Genomic DNA, 11,964 nt, shown 5'->3' with positions numbered 1-11,964 from the left:
ACACTGTGAAATGAATTGCATCTTCAAAAAAAAAAAATATATATATATATATTGAAGTACTATCCCCTGTACTTGTGAATGTGATCATGTTTGGAAATGATGTTTATCTTTTATTATGTAAATGAAGTAATACCGGCATAGAATTAGTTATAAACCTTAATACTTTGACTAACACCTTACAAAAAGAGAGAAATAGACAACAGAGACCACATGAAGAAACTTACACGTGCAAGGAAATGCAAAGAAGCACCCAGGTATACAACTAGAGGACAAGCCTACACCCAATGACTTCATTTAAAATTTTTCTCAATTTTTTCATTTCAGTCACCCATTATTACTAATGTATCTTAGTTGCATGTTCGATCAATTTCTGATTGTAACGATTAGTAAAGTCATCTATTTCTTCTTGTTTTGCTCTGGTTGTTGGTGCGTCAATTTGAATGATAGTAGTAGTAACAAGTCTTCCTTGTATGCATATGAATATTATCCTGTCACTGATGACATTGTATTTCAAGATGAATCTAGAAATGATCTTTTTAACTCTGAAAGCGACTCCATTTTTTTCACCTTCTAATTTCCAGCATAGTTGATCATATGATTATCTGATTTAAAATGTCCCATGCCAATCCATTTCATGCCAATGCCTAGTATTTCAATATTTATGCATCCCATTTATTCCTTAACAACCTCCAATTTTCCATGTTCCAATCACTAGAGTCTAATTGCAACTGTTCCTCCTCTTTCGTTATTCCTAATATGAAGCCTCAGCCTCTGGTGCCTTATCTGCTAGTCTAATCTAAGTAGAGAGATATTTCATAGGAATTGAGACGACAAGATAGGAGAGCACTTTGGGGGATGGGTTGGTGGAGCTGAATGAAGACAAAGAGTGGATTACAACATGACAAATTTTGGGAAAGTTTAAATTTTATCTGAGGCTAAATCTCTGTGTAGATGATATAGAAATGTATTAACTATGACTCAGCCAAAATTAAAATTCATTAGTTTTCACAAAACCATTAGAAAATGCTTTTTAAAAAACAGTAGAATTCTGCTTAAAGTTTAACATTTGTGTCATGAAACACATAGCTGTATACACTGTCTTAAAATTACAATGATTATTTGCTATGAATTTTTGTCTAGAAAGTTAAAATCTAGCAGGATTACATATAACAATAAGCTTTAACAGCAAGACAAAGCCATTTTAAAGTAGAAGAAATTTGAAAAGTAAGGAAGATATTATATTCCTTAAAATTTTAACAGTGCATAGAAATATCTCCTTTCCTTTAGGAAACCAAAATTAATATTAAAATCATGTCTACCAAATTTATCATTTCAATCTTTAGAACCTTTCATAACAGAAGATGTAAATGTACAAAAATGTCCAGATAGGAAAATTGGAGCTTTCTGGATAAAATATAAACATATTTTAACCCTATGGTATAATAAGGTTGCTTTGAAGTTCTAAACATATCAAATTCAAAAACAGTAATTGTAAAAGAAAGAATTAGCATTTCTTAAACATGTACTGAATATCTGCAAGTTCAAAAAGTGTGAAATGTCACTGTAAAAAAAGTGTAGGCCGCATGAGGATAACTAAGTCCGACCTCTGCAAACTCCACAAAAGGAAATTGTCCACATCAACAACATTCACAGTAAACTAATAATAAATAAAATGAATAATATAAACTATTCAATAAAAAATGGTTCTCCAAGCACTTGCACCTACTTTACTAATTTCAACAACAATCTTGCTGCTCTAATGTATCATAAGTCTACTGCAAGGACTTACAAAGACCTTACAGAACTATACTCACACTTAGGGAGTTTATTTGGGAAGGAAACAGGCTAAAATTAAGGTTAGCCTCAGGATATTATCTCTCAGTCAGGACAGTTTCCAAAGCATGTTTCAGACCCCTGGGCCTTCTGCCTCGAAGATTTATGCCAATGCTACTTGTCACAAGTTCTCGTAGTCATGCCGATTAAGACATCTCATCCTCCAATAAGTTTGGATGAAGTCTCTTAGTTTTGGTTCTATGCAGTAGCATTCCCAAGCTCAGCTCTGTCTCATGTTGGGTCTCTGGTTCTTCGCTGTGGCTGCTCCTGCTGCTCCTGTAATCCTCAATCTGAGTGGTACAGGCATCTTTGGCCATGAAGGACACACACTGCTTCCCCTTCCTTGTTGTTGTTGAGAGTCCCAATTTTGCTGATAAATCTGTTCAATTTAATGGCAAGACTAGCCAATCTCTTTGTGGATAGACTGACAAACCCAATTTACGTGTTTCTGCTCATGCATGTGGTAAAGTCAAAGTCAGTTGCTAGGAAAGCCATTTTGAATAATAAAGCCTTGACAAGATAATCCCTACCTTGCCTCTGTGTATATATGTTTAAGAAACCCTAAAGAAACAGTTCTTCTAGTGTTTCTACAGTTATCTCTACTGTAGTTGTAATGAATCTTACCATTAGACTAATAGGTAACATTATGATAGATGGAGAAAAGATTAAAACTGTCAGCAAGTTCATCTCACTTGGATTCACAATTAACACCTTTGGTGCCAGCCCTCGGTAAATCAGAAGACATATTTCCCTGGGAAAGTCTGCAGTTAGGGACCTCTCCAAATTGTATTAACTATAACTCAGTTAAAAATTAAAATTCCTTTATTTTCACAAGAGACTATCTGAAAATGCTTTAGAAGGAGTAATGATATCAGTTTGAGGACTAAGGCAGATCTGGTTCAAGCCATTGTCTCTCCAATCACTTGCTATGCATCTGAGAGCGGGACAATGAATAAGGATGAGCTGTGGTGTTGAAGGAGATCCCATGGACTGCCAAAAGAATAAACAGATATGTCTTGGAGAAGGTGCAGCCAGGGTGCTCTTTGGAGGCAAGGATGATGAGGCTTTGCCTTATATATATCAGGCATGTTGCTAGAAAGGGCTATTCCTTGGAGAAGAACATGATATTTGGGAATGTGGAGGGTTAGCGAAGGAGAGGAAGACCCTCAACCAGGTGGATTGACACGGTGACTGACGCAATGGCCTCTAATGTGTCAGGAAGTGTGTGAATGGCATAGGGTTCAGATCTATTGTTCATAGGATCGTTATGGGTCATACTTGACTAAACGATACCTAACAACAAAAACAAAAGAAAACTTATTTACTGACTTTAAATAAATTGCTTTCTTAACATTCTTCTAAGTGGTATAGCACTGGTCTGTCCATTTTCTGTACAGAGGTAACTCTTGGTTGCTGTGATGCTAAACACGGTGACACTGATGCATCAAATGTGGTAATAGTTACCCATGGTGGACAGTGTTTGATGGAGCTACCCAATTAAAACAAGCTTGGAAGCAGGGGTGGCATCCACTTCTGAAATAGCTTGCCCCTGGAAACTCTATGAACTTGAAGAAATGATGAAAGTTATACAAATGCTCAGATCTTCCATTCATAGGGTCACTATGAGTTGTCTATGACTTGACGATATTTAACAACAATTAAGAAATGTAAGTCTTTCTTGATGTCTGAGAAGTATACAAAGTACATTCTCTTAAACCTGCCATCTAGCATCCTATACTATCAATCCTTTAATTAAGCACAAAATTATATAATCTACTTCAATCTAATGCAATACAATTTCTCCCATAAATGGATATTACCTGGGCGACCAGAGCTCCCTACCTTTCCATAGACAAGTTACTGTTCATTTATATGATCTTATTTTTCCACAGGAGTTTAACATACAAGAAGAGAACTCCAAATTCAAACCAAACCTTGAATGCAGTGTACAATTAATCTCCCGTTCATTTGTTCATTTATTAAATCTATATTGAGGGCCTTCAGATAAAGATCTGATGACTGACTTCACAAAAAATAGTCCATGAAAACCCTATGGATCACAAGGGTTTGATCTGCAACCAATCATGGGGATGGAGCTGGACGAGATAATATTCTATTCTTGTTGTTTCGTCCTACATGAGGTTACCATGAGCTGGGTGCTGACTTCACAATTGCTAACAACAAATACAATAACAATCAATCATTTAACAGACATGGTGTTGATGATACAAAGACCAAATTTGCACATTATTAATATTTCCATAAAAAAGGTATTAAAGATTGATAGATGACAGAAAGAGATAGATCATGGATAGAGAAAGGCAAGTTCACATGTTCTCATTGCAAAAACTGAGAGTTTTTTCCACAATTCCGTAATTTCCTTTGCCAGCAGAGGTGGACTAAAATGAATGTCTGAATTATAATTGGGCCAGTAGTTATGCAGAATAAAACCTATGTTTCCTAACTTCTCCTTAGCTCTCTATAACCATGTAACTAAGCTCTGGTTAATGTGATCATGAGTAAAAGAGATACGAGTATTTAGTATTAGAATATGTCCTAAAAAGGAGACAATACTTCTTTTTCTCATTCCTTACTCTCCCTCTTTTTCTCATTCTATTCTTTTCTCATGCCTTTCCTTTTCCAGATGGTTGGAATGTGAGTATGCTGTCTCGAGCTGGAGCTGGGGCAGACTGAGGTCCTAGGATTCTCAATGTTAGTGATAACAGAGCAAAAGTTAGAATGTGTCTGAGCCCCTGATGACTGTGTCGGTGTCGGCATCAAACTGGTCTATTTACCACTGGACTAAGTTTAAATAGAAGAGAAATAAGCTTCCATCTTTTTAAAATTTCCATTTTTTTAGGTTCTTTCGTCACTCCCATTTGACTTTAATCTTAACTAATAAACAAAAATTAAAAAACATGAGAACTATGACTTGCATCAGCCAAACCTTTGTCTTTAAACTGACATCATTGCTTTTTAGGATTTAAAAGACATCCCTGACAGCAGATTTTCCCCATGATCTACATCTTCTGACCGTCTAATTGCTGGTACCAAGAGATAGTGGATCCAAGAATGAAATCCTTGACAAGTTTAACCTTTTATTCATCTATGATGATGTTGCCTATTGGTCCAGTGGTGAAGACGTCTTTTTTTATGTTGAAATATAATCCATATTGAAGGCTGCAGTCATTGATTCTCTGCAGCAGTGCTGCAGGTTCTCCTCATTTTCAGCAAGCCAACTTGTGTCATCTACATAATACAGATTGTTGATGAGACTTTCTTCAATCCTGACATCATGATCTTCTTCCTAAAGTCCAGATTCTCAAATTATTTACTCAGAATACAGGTTGAGTAAGTATGGACACAGAGTACAAGTCTGACAATGTATCATTCTTAATTTTAAACCATGCAGTTTAAACCATGGTCTATGCAGACAGCAGCTGCTTGGTCTAGGTATAGATTTCGTATAATTAAGAGTTCTGTAATTACCATTTTCTCAAGGTTATCATTAGAATGACATGGTGTGACATTTTATCAGGAAAAGATTTTGTGAGAAATTGATATTTTAAGAAATGTCACATAGAAGGGGAAAATGTGTTCTAGAAAGTGGAAAATCATAAAAACAAGAACCCAAGGATGAGACCAAATTCTGACAAAGAAGCCAAGATGGGCCACCTTTCAAATCTCTTATCTACCATATACCCCACAGAGGAAATGGTCAAAATACAGTTGTTGTTGCTTTTGTTGTTGTTGTTGTTGTTAGGTGACATCAAGTCAAATACAGTTCATAGTGACCCTATGAACAAAAGATCTGAACCCTGTTCTATCCTGAGCCATCCTCACACTTTCTGACACACAAGTACCCATTGCAGCAGTCACCCTGTCAGTCCACTTGGTTAAAGGTCTTGCTCTCCTTCACTGACCCTCCATCCTTCTCAACATCATGTCCTTCTCCAAGAAATCGCACCTCATAGAAATATGTCCAAAGTATGAGAAGCAAAGACTCACCATTCTCACCTCCAAAGAGCACTCCAGCTGCACAATCTCCAAGATATATCTATTTGTTTTCTTGGCCGTCCATGGAATGTTTAGTGCTCTTCTCCAACACCACAGCTCAAAGGCATCAATTCTTCTTCTGTCATCCTTATTCATTGTCCAGGTCACAGATGTATAGCTACTAAGTGGTAAGACCATGGCCTAAATCAGATGCACCTTATTCTTCAAACTGACATCACTACTCTTAATAATTTGGAAAGATCTGCAACTACATATTTTCCCATTGCAATGAATTTCCTTATTTCCTGACCACACGAAGGGTGCAAATAACCAAGAGTGTTAATTGTGGCTCCCAGTAAGATGAAGCTGTTGACAGCTTCAATCTCTTCTCCATCCATCATGACACTGTCAATTGGTCCAGTGGTAAGAATCTTTATTTTCTTGATATTGAGATGTAAGCCATACTGAAGGCTGCATTCCTTGATCCTCTGCAAAAAGTGTTTCAAGTCCTTTCACTTGCAGCAAGTAAGGTTGTGTCCTCTGCATAACACAGGTTATTGATGAGTCTCTCTCCAATCCTGATGCCACGTTACTCTTCATAGAGTCCAGCTCCTCAGATAATTTGCTCAGCATTTAGATGGAACAGGTGTGAAGATAGAATACATTCCTGACACATTCCTTTCCCATTTCCAAACCATGCAGTGCTCCCTTGCTCCATTCATACAATAGCCTCCTGTTCCAGATATAGGTTCCGTATGAGCACAGTCAAGTGCTCTGGGATTCCCATTCTTCTCAATGTCAGCCACAACTTGTTATGATCCACACAGTCAAACACCTTTAATAGTCAATAAAGTAAAAATAGACATTCATCTGGTATTCCTTACTTTCAACCAGGATCCATCTGGCATCAGCTATGATATTATTCCTGGTGCCACGGCGTCTTTCAAATCCTGCTTGACCTTCTTGCAGTTCCCTATCTATGTACTGTTCCAGCTGGTTTTGAAGGATCTTCAGCAGCATTTTGCTTCCATGTGATGGCAATAATATTGTTTGATAATTTCCACATTCAGTTGGATCACCCTTCTTGGGAACAGAAGGAAATATGGACCTCTTGCAATCTGTTGGCCAGACAGCTGTCCTCCAAATTTCCTGGCATAGACTGGTGGTGAGTGCATCCAAGGCTGTATCTGTTAATTAAAACAAGTCAATTTGTATCCCATCGATTCCTGGGGCCTTATTTTTTTGCCAATGTCTTCAATGCAGCTTCCACTTCCTCCTTCATCACCATTGGCTCCTGTCCATAGAGTACTTCCTGAAATTTTTCAGTGTCAATCAATTCTTTCTGGTGCTCAACTTGAGACTCTTCGACTAGAATGATGCATGTAAAGACATGCTGCATTGGGAAAATCTGCTGTTAAGAACCTCTCAAAAATGTTAAAGAATATCATTTTAAAGGTGCACCAGAACCAAGTCAAGTTCTTTTGAACTGCTTCCAAAAAATAAGAATGGCAGCAGAATTAAAAAAAAATGATGTATTTATGAGTCTACATTTTACTTTTGTTCATGGTACAAATGCCTAATTTCAGATGGCTATGATTCCTCTTTCAGGGAGCTCTAGTGGCTGTGCGGCAATCTCAAAGGCCCCTGGTTTGAATCCACCAGCTGGTCAGTGATAGAAAGATGGGCAAGCTCCTCTTCTCATGTGATCTACTCCCTCTAAAAACTTGCTAGAAGGTCAGGTATGGGTTGGTTCATGGATCAGTTCTGATTTGATAGCAAACAACAACATGATTTCCTTTTACCATTCAAACACTGCCTACTTTTTTCCTGAATAATTATCACTCCTGCTTAAGACTCAGCTCTAATCCATTTAGAGCTTTTATCTATTATCCATATTGCTTTTAAAAAAATATTTTATACTGGTTTATTTTACAAAGTTCATATACATTGTTTTCACATTGGATCTTTTCTATTTCCTTCACACACATCCTTCGACCCATCAAACTATGTGATCCGAGTCCAGCCTCACCTCTCTACTCCCCTCCCCCACCTTGGATACTCATGCTCATTCTACAATAATGGTCTCAACACAGTATCTGTCCTTGTGGGACTGAGTTAGTTCACGTAGCATAATCCTCTCCGGTTCCTTTTAAGTTAGGTAGTAATTTACAAAATCATTACTCCTACGTGCTACATAGTATTCCATCATTATCCACATAACTTTTATCTTCTTGAATTTTTTTCTATGATGCCCATTTTAACTAAGAGAAATCTTAATTAATGTCAAATAAAATTGTTTTTATAAAAACAAAACCCAAAAATATTGCCACTAGCTCAACTCTAACTCATGGCAACAGAAAAATGTACAGTAGGATTTGAAGAACGCTTACTTATTAACAAGCTGCTTTATGCAGAAGATACAAACTTGCTCACAGAAAGAAGATAGCTGCCTTTAAGCAATTACTGAAGAAGATCAAAGACTATAGCCTTCAAAACAAATTACACCTCAACACCAAGAAAACAAAAATCTCACCACGGAACCAACAGGCAACATTACACTAGATGGAGAAAAGAGTGAAGTTGTCAAAGCTTTCATTTTACTTCAATCAACAATCAACACCTGTGCTAGCAGTAGTCAACAAATCAAGACATGCTGTATCAGGTAAATCTGCTGTCAGGGATCTCTTTAGAGTACTGAAAAGCAAGAACCTGTCCCAAACCATGGTCTTTTCAGTTGCAGCATTTGCATGTGAAAGCTGGACAATGAATAAGGAAGATTTGATTGAGGTGTTGACAAAGAAGACTATCAAAGGGACAAACAAGTCTTACTTGGAGGAAGCCCAGGATGCTCCTTGGAAGCAAGGATGATAAAACTTCATCTCATATTGTTTTAGCATGTTGCCAGGAGGCACCAGTCCTTGGAAAAATGGATTATACTTGGAAAAATAGGAGGTCAGCAAAAGAGAAGACCTTCCACAAGATGGATTAACACAGTGACTGCAACAATGTGGTTGATCATGGTAGAGACTGTAAGGATGGCTCAGAATAGGGTAAGATTCAGATGGTGGCTATAAGTAGTAGTTGACTTGAAGGCAACTAACAACAACAGCAACAACGTGGGGTTCTCCTGGGTTTCGTTTCTGAGGAACATCATCATACCTTTCCTCTGTTGGTTGCTAAGTAATGTCAAACCACCAGGCTTTAGGTTAACCATTTGTAGTGCTTACTTAAATACCGATTTGTTCTACTTGGTGTTATGTGTCTCTTTCCTTTTCAATTTAATTGTGGGAGAAAGCTTACACCTATATCTTTAATAGTGCTTAAATAACTCATAGCTACTAACTCTTCAAACAGACAATGCTCAGTCAAAACATATATGTTTATTTAGTAAGTGGCCATTTCATTCAACGACCTTTCAAACTGAAAACACAATAGGGAGAACCTAATCTTTCGTCCTTTCTTTTGCCAGGAAGATATGAGTAGCTGAAGTATTTGGTGCTATATATAGTCAGTTGATGTCAGCTGGATGCCAGTCTTTTCAGAAAGGCTCAGTCCCCAGTTTGAATCAGTGGTGGAGACCATGCCGTCCCAGGCACAAGGATAAAAGCATCAGGCCCAAGTGCCATCCATTTTCCATCTCCGGAGTCTTTCATACACAAATTGGGATTCCTGGCTGCTGAAAAGTGTGGTCTAACAGTAAGGTTAGTAGAATGTTTCCTAAAATGTTTTTATTAGTCAGTTGTCCAAGAAGGTTCATGGTTGTGACTCAGAAAATGGGAATTCTTTTTTTCCAAAGGCCAGCTGTCAATGCCAATATTAAAAAGCTACCACCAAGGGATTCTTGGTTTATTCTGGTATCTTTTCTCTATTCTTACAATAAAACTGACATACTGTGATGCTGGTACATTTGAAGGCCAACATCTGGGAAGTAATAAAGGAGAGCTGTGGGTGGGGAGGAAGTCAGCTATTTCGTTGCTTCTCACCATTTGATGATCTTTATGTAAACATGCAGATCAGATTGGGTCTGAAACTCCAAGTATCAGTTCTGCACCCACCAGTGGCATTGCCTGCAAGTGAATAACAAGCTCTGTCATTAGGAGTGCACGACAAGGAGTGAATATGAAAGTCTTTCTTTTGAGCCTAACAATACATTTTTGCTAAAGAATAAAGCTGCCCTCTCTCAAAAGGGTGATTACAAAATACATCAAGTGAGTTCATTATTCACTTGAATAATGTCCCTTTATTTTTAACAGAGAACAGAAAACCATGCTATCCCATAACACCATGGTGAAGCAGAAGAAAGAGCAAGCATCAGCCATCATGAAGGAAATCCATGGAAATGGTATCAATATAAATTATTTTTTTATGATTACTGTAGCTGAGGTCCTTTCTAACACTATTTAATAGTCTATCGTTTGCTTCCTCTAAATGCTTGCTGCTCTGTCCTAACAAAGCAGCAGTTCTAGTGAGTGGAGAAATGCCTATGGTATCTAATCCTTTTGTAGTCATCCTTTCTCATTTGACAGCTATTTTCAGATGAACAACTGCACTGAAGGAATGAAGCAGTCTGACAGCTGATGTACATTCTGTTGGGCTTGCCTTTCACATAATAATTTATTTTCACTCTCAATTTTTTTTCTTTTTTAAAGACAGATCTTACACAATCTCATCTTCACTGATCCCATCTCACGGATCACTCATCTTAAATCCTTTTATTTTTAAAATTTGAGCGATGGTGGAAATCATTCAAAACACGCTTTACTCTTTTTCTTTTTTTTTTTAAAAAAAAATAAAATTTCTATTCGTATTCATTGCTTATTTCCCTAGCCTAAACACTAGTCTTTATACCCTGTTATTGACCTTGATTGACCTAGATGTTTTCATGAATGGAAAGTTGACTTTTGATTTCCAGACTTGTCGAATACATTGTTTTAAAAACCTATTACTAAAATAATAATGTAAATTAGATGTGAAGTGTTAATTCACTGTGTGGGTTTTTTTCCTTTATGTTCTATTAAGCAATTCAGGAAAGTGAAGGTTTGGGAACTGTATTTCTACTGTTAGAGAGGAAGTCAACATGGTACATAAGCCAAGGGATATCATAAATTTTACAAATTAAGAAAGAGATGATCTAGATTCTTATAAAGACTGATTTGAGCCATTCTAGTTATATTTGTGGAGATTTTCAGGTTGCCTCCTCATTCCTCTCCACTCATGAGGAATATAACCTTTTACCCCAACCTAGCTGAGATGAAGAGGCTTGGGATTGGATGGGGGTGTCAAGGACAACGGAGTAAAGTGACCCCCCCCCACCCACCTTCTTAGCTGAAGAAAAGCAATTAAAGGTGGCTTTAGATGGCTTCTATTCCCATTCACACAATATAGTCAGATCTGAAAATTATTGTGTTTTGTTTTCTGGAATATAAATTTACTACACTTGATTCAACTTGGTCCCCATGTTTTATTATGATAACAAACTAACTGGAGATAAAATGAAAAGAAATCTGAGCCGGATCCCAGAATTGAATTGATATCAAATCTAAATTCCAAAATTCATCTTTCCATTTAACTTTTTTGTTATTTTGTTAAAAAATGTATTTCTTGGGGGAGCTCTGGTGGCCTAGTGGTAAGGAGCTGCAACTACAATCCCAGAGGCGCACGGTTCAAATCCACCAGATGCTCTGCCAGGGAAGGAGGGACAATTTCCTCCTGTACCAGTCAGATCTGATTTGACGGTACACTCACACAAAAATAACAAAATTTTAAAAATTTTAAAAAATGTATTTCTTGTTTCAGATAGTTCACTTGAAACTTTTTATTGTTTTCCTGATGAATAAAGCAAAAATCAATATAATTTCTTTTATGTCAGACTGAATTGTTCACCTTAAGGCTGGACTTCGGTTGTCATTTTATAGTTGCCAGAAGCATAGCATCATAATATAATCAAGTAGTCCATTCAATCTTTATTATAAATAAGGCACTGTGTTCTAGTCTTTGCTGTCCAAACAATGGCCATATCACTAAAGGATGTGAGGAATGTGGACTATAGTGGATGCCACTGTCAAAGACAGCTACATTAATATGATTAGCTATGACATTTTCCTGTAATGTTTCAACAGAAAGTATTTTTTTTAC

The 11,964-nt window shown here is 37.1% G+C and overlaps 1 protein-coding gene across 1 annotated transcript in view; it reads left to right on the top strand.

The window, feature by feature from the left end:
* Nucleotides 1–9,406: 9,406 nt before the first annotated feature.
* The window catches only part of MYOZ2 (myozenin 2), a 64,640-nt gene continuing 62,082 nt past the window's right edge, over nucleotides 9,407–11,964 (top strand). Inside the window, exons 1-2 of the mRNA XM_006881061.1 lie at nucleotides 9,407–9,530; nucleotides 10,083–10,171. Of these exons, the coding sequence (XP_006881123.1) occupies nucleotides 10,096–10,171 (76 nt within the window). The 5' untranslated portion in view covers nucleotides 9,407–9,530; nucleotides 10,083–10,095. The remainder of the gene's footprint in view (nucleotides 9,531–10,082; nucleotides 10,172–11,964) is intronic.

The sequence above is a fragment of the Elephantulus edwardii genome, unplaced genomic scaffold (genome assembly GCF_000299155.1).
Source record: "Elephantulus edwardii isolate Elephantulus edwardi_28Jun2011 unplaced genomic scaffold, EleEdw1.0 scaffold00012, whole genome shotgun sequence".
Taxonomy (NCBI): Eukaryota; Metazoa; Chordata; class Mammalia; order Macroscelidea; family Macroscelididae; genus Elephantulus; species Elephantulus edwardii.
Note: the sequence above shows the minus strand (reverse complement) of the source record. Positions and strands in the feature narration are given on the sequence as shown.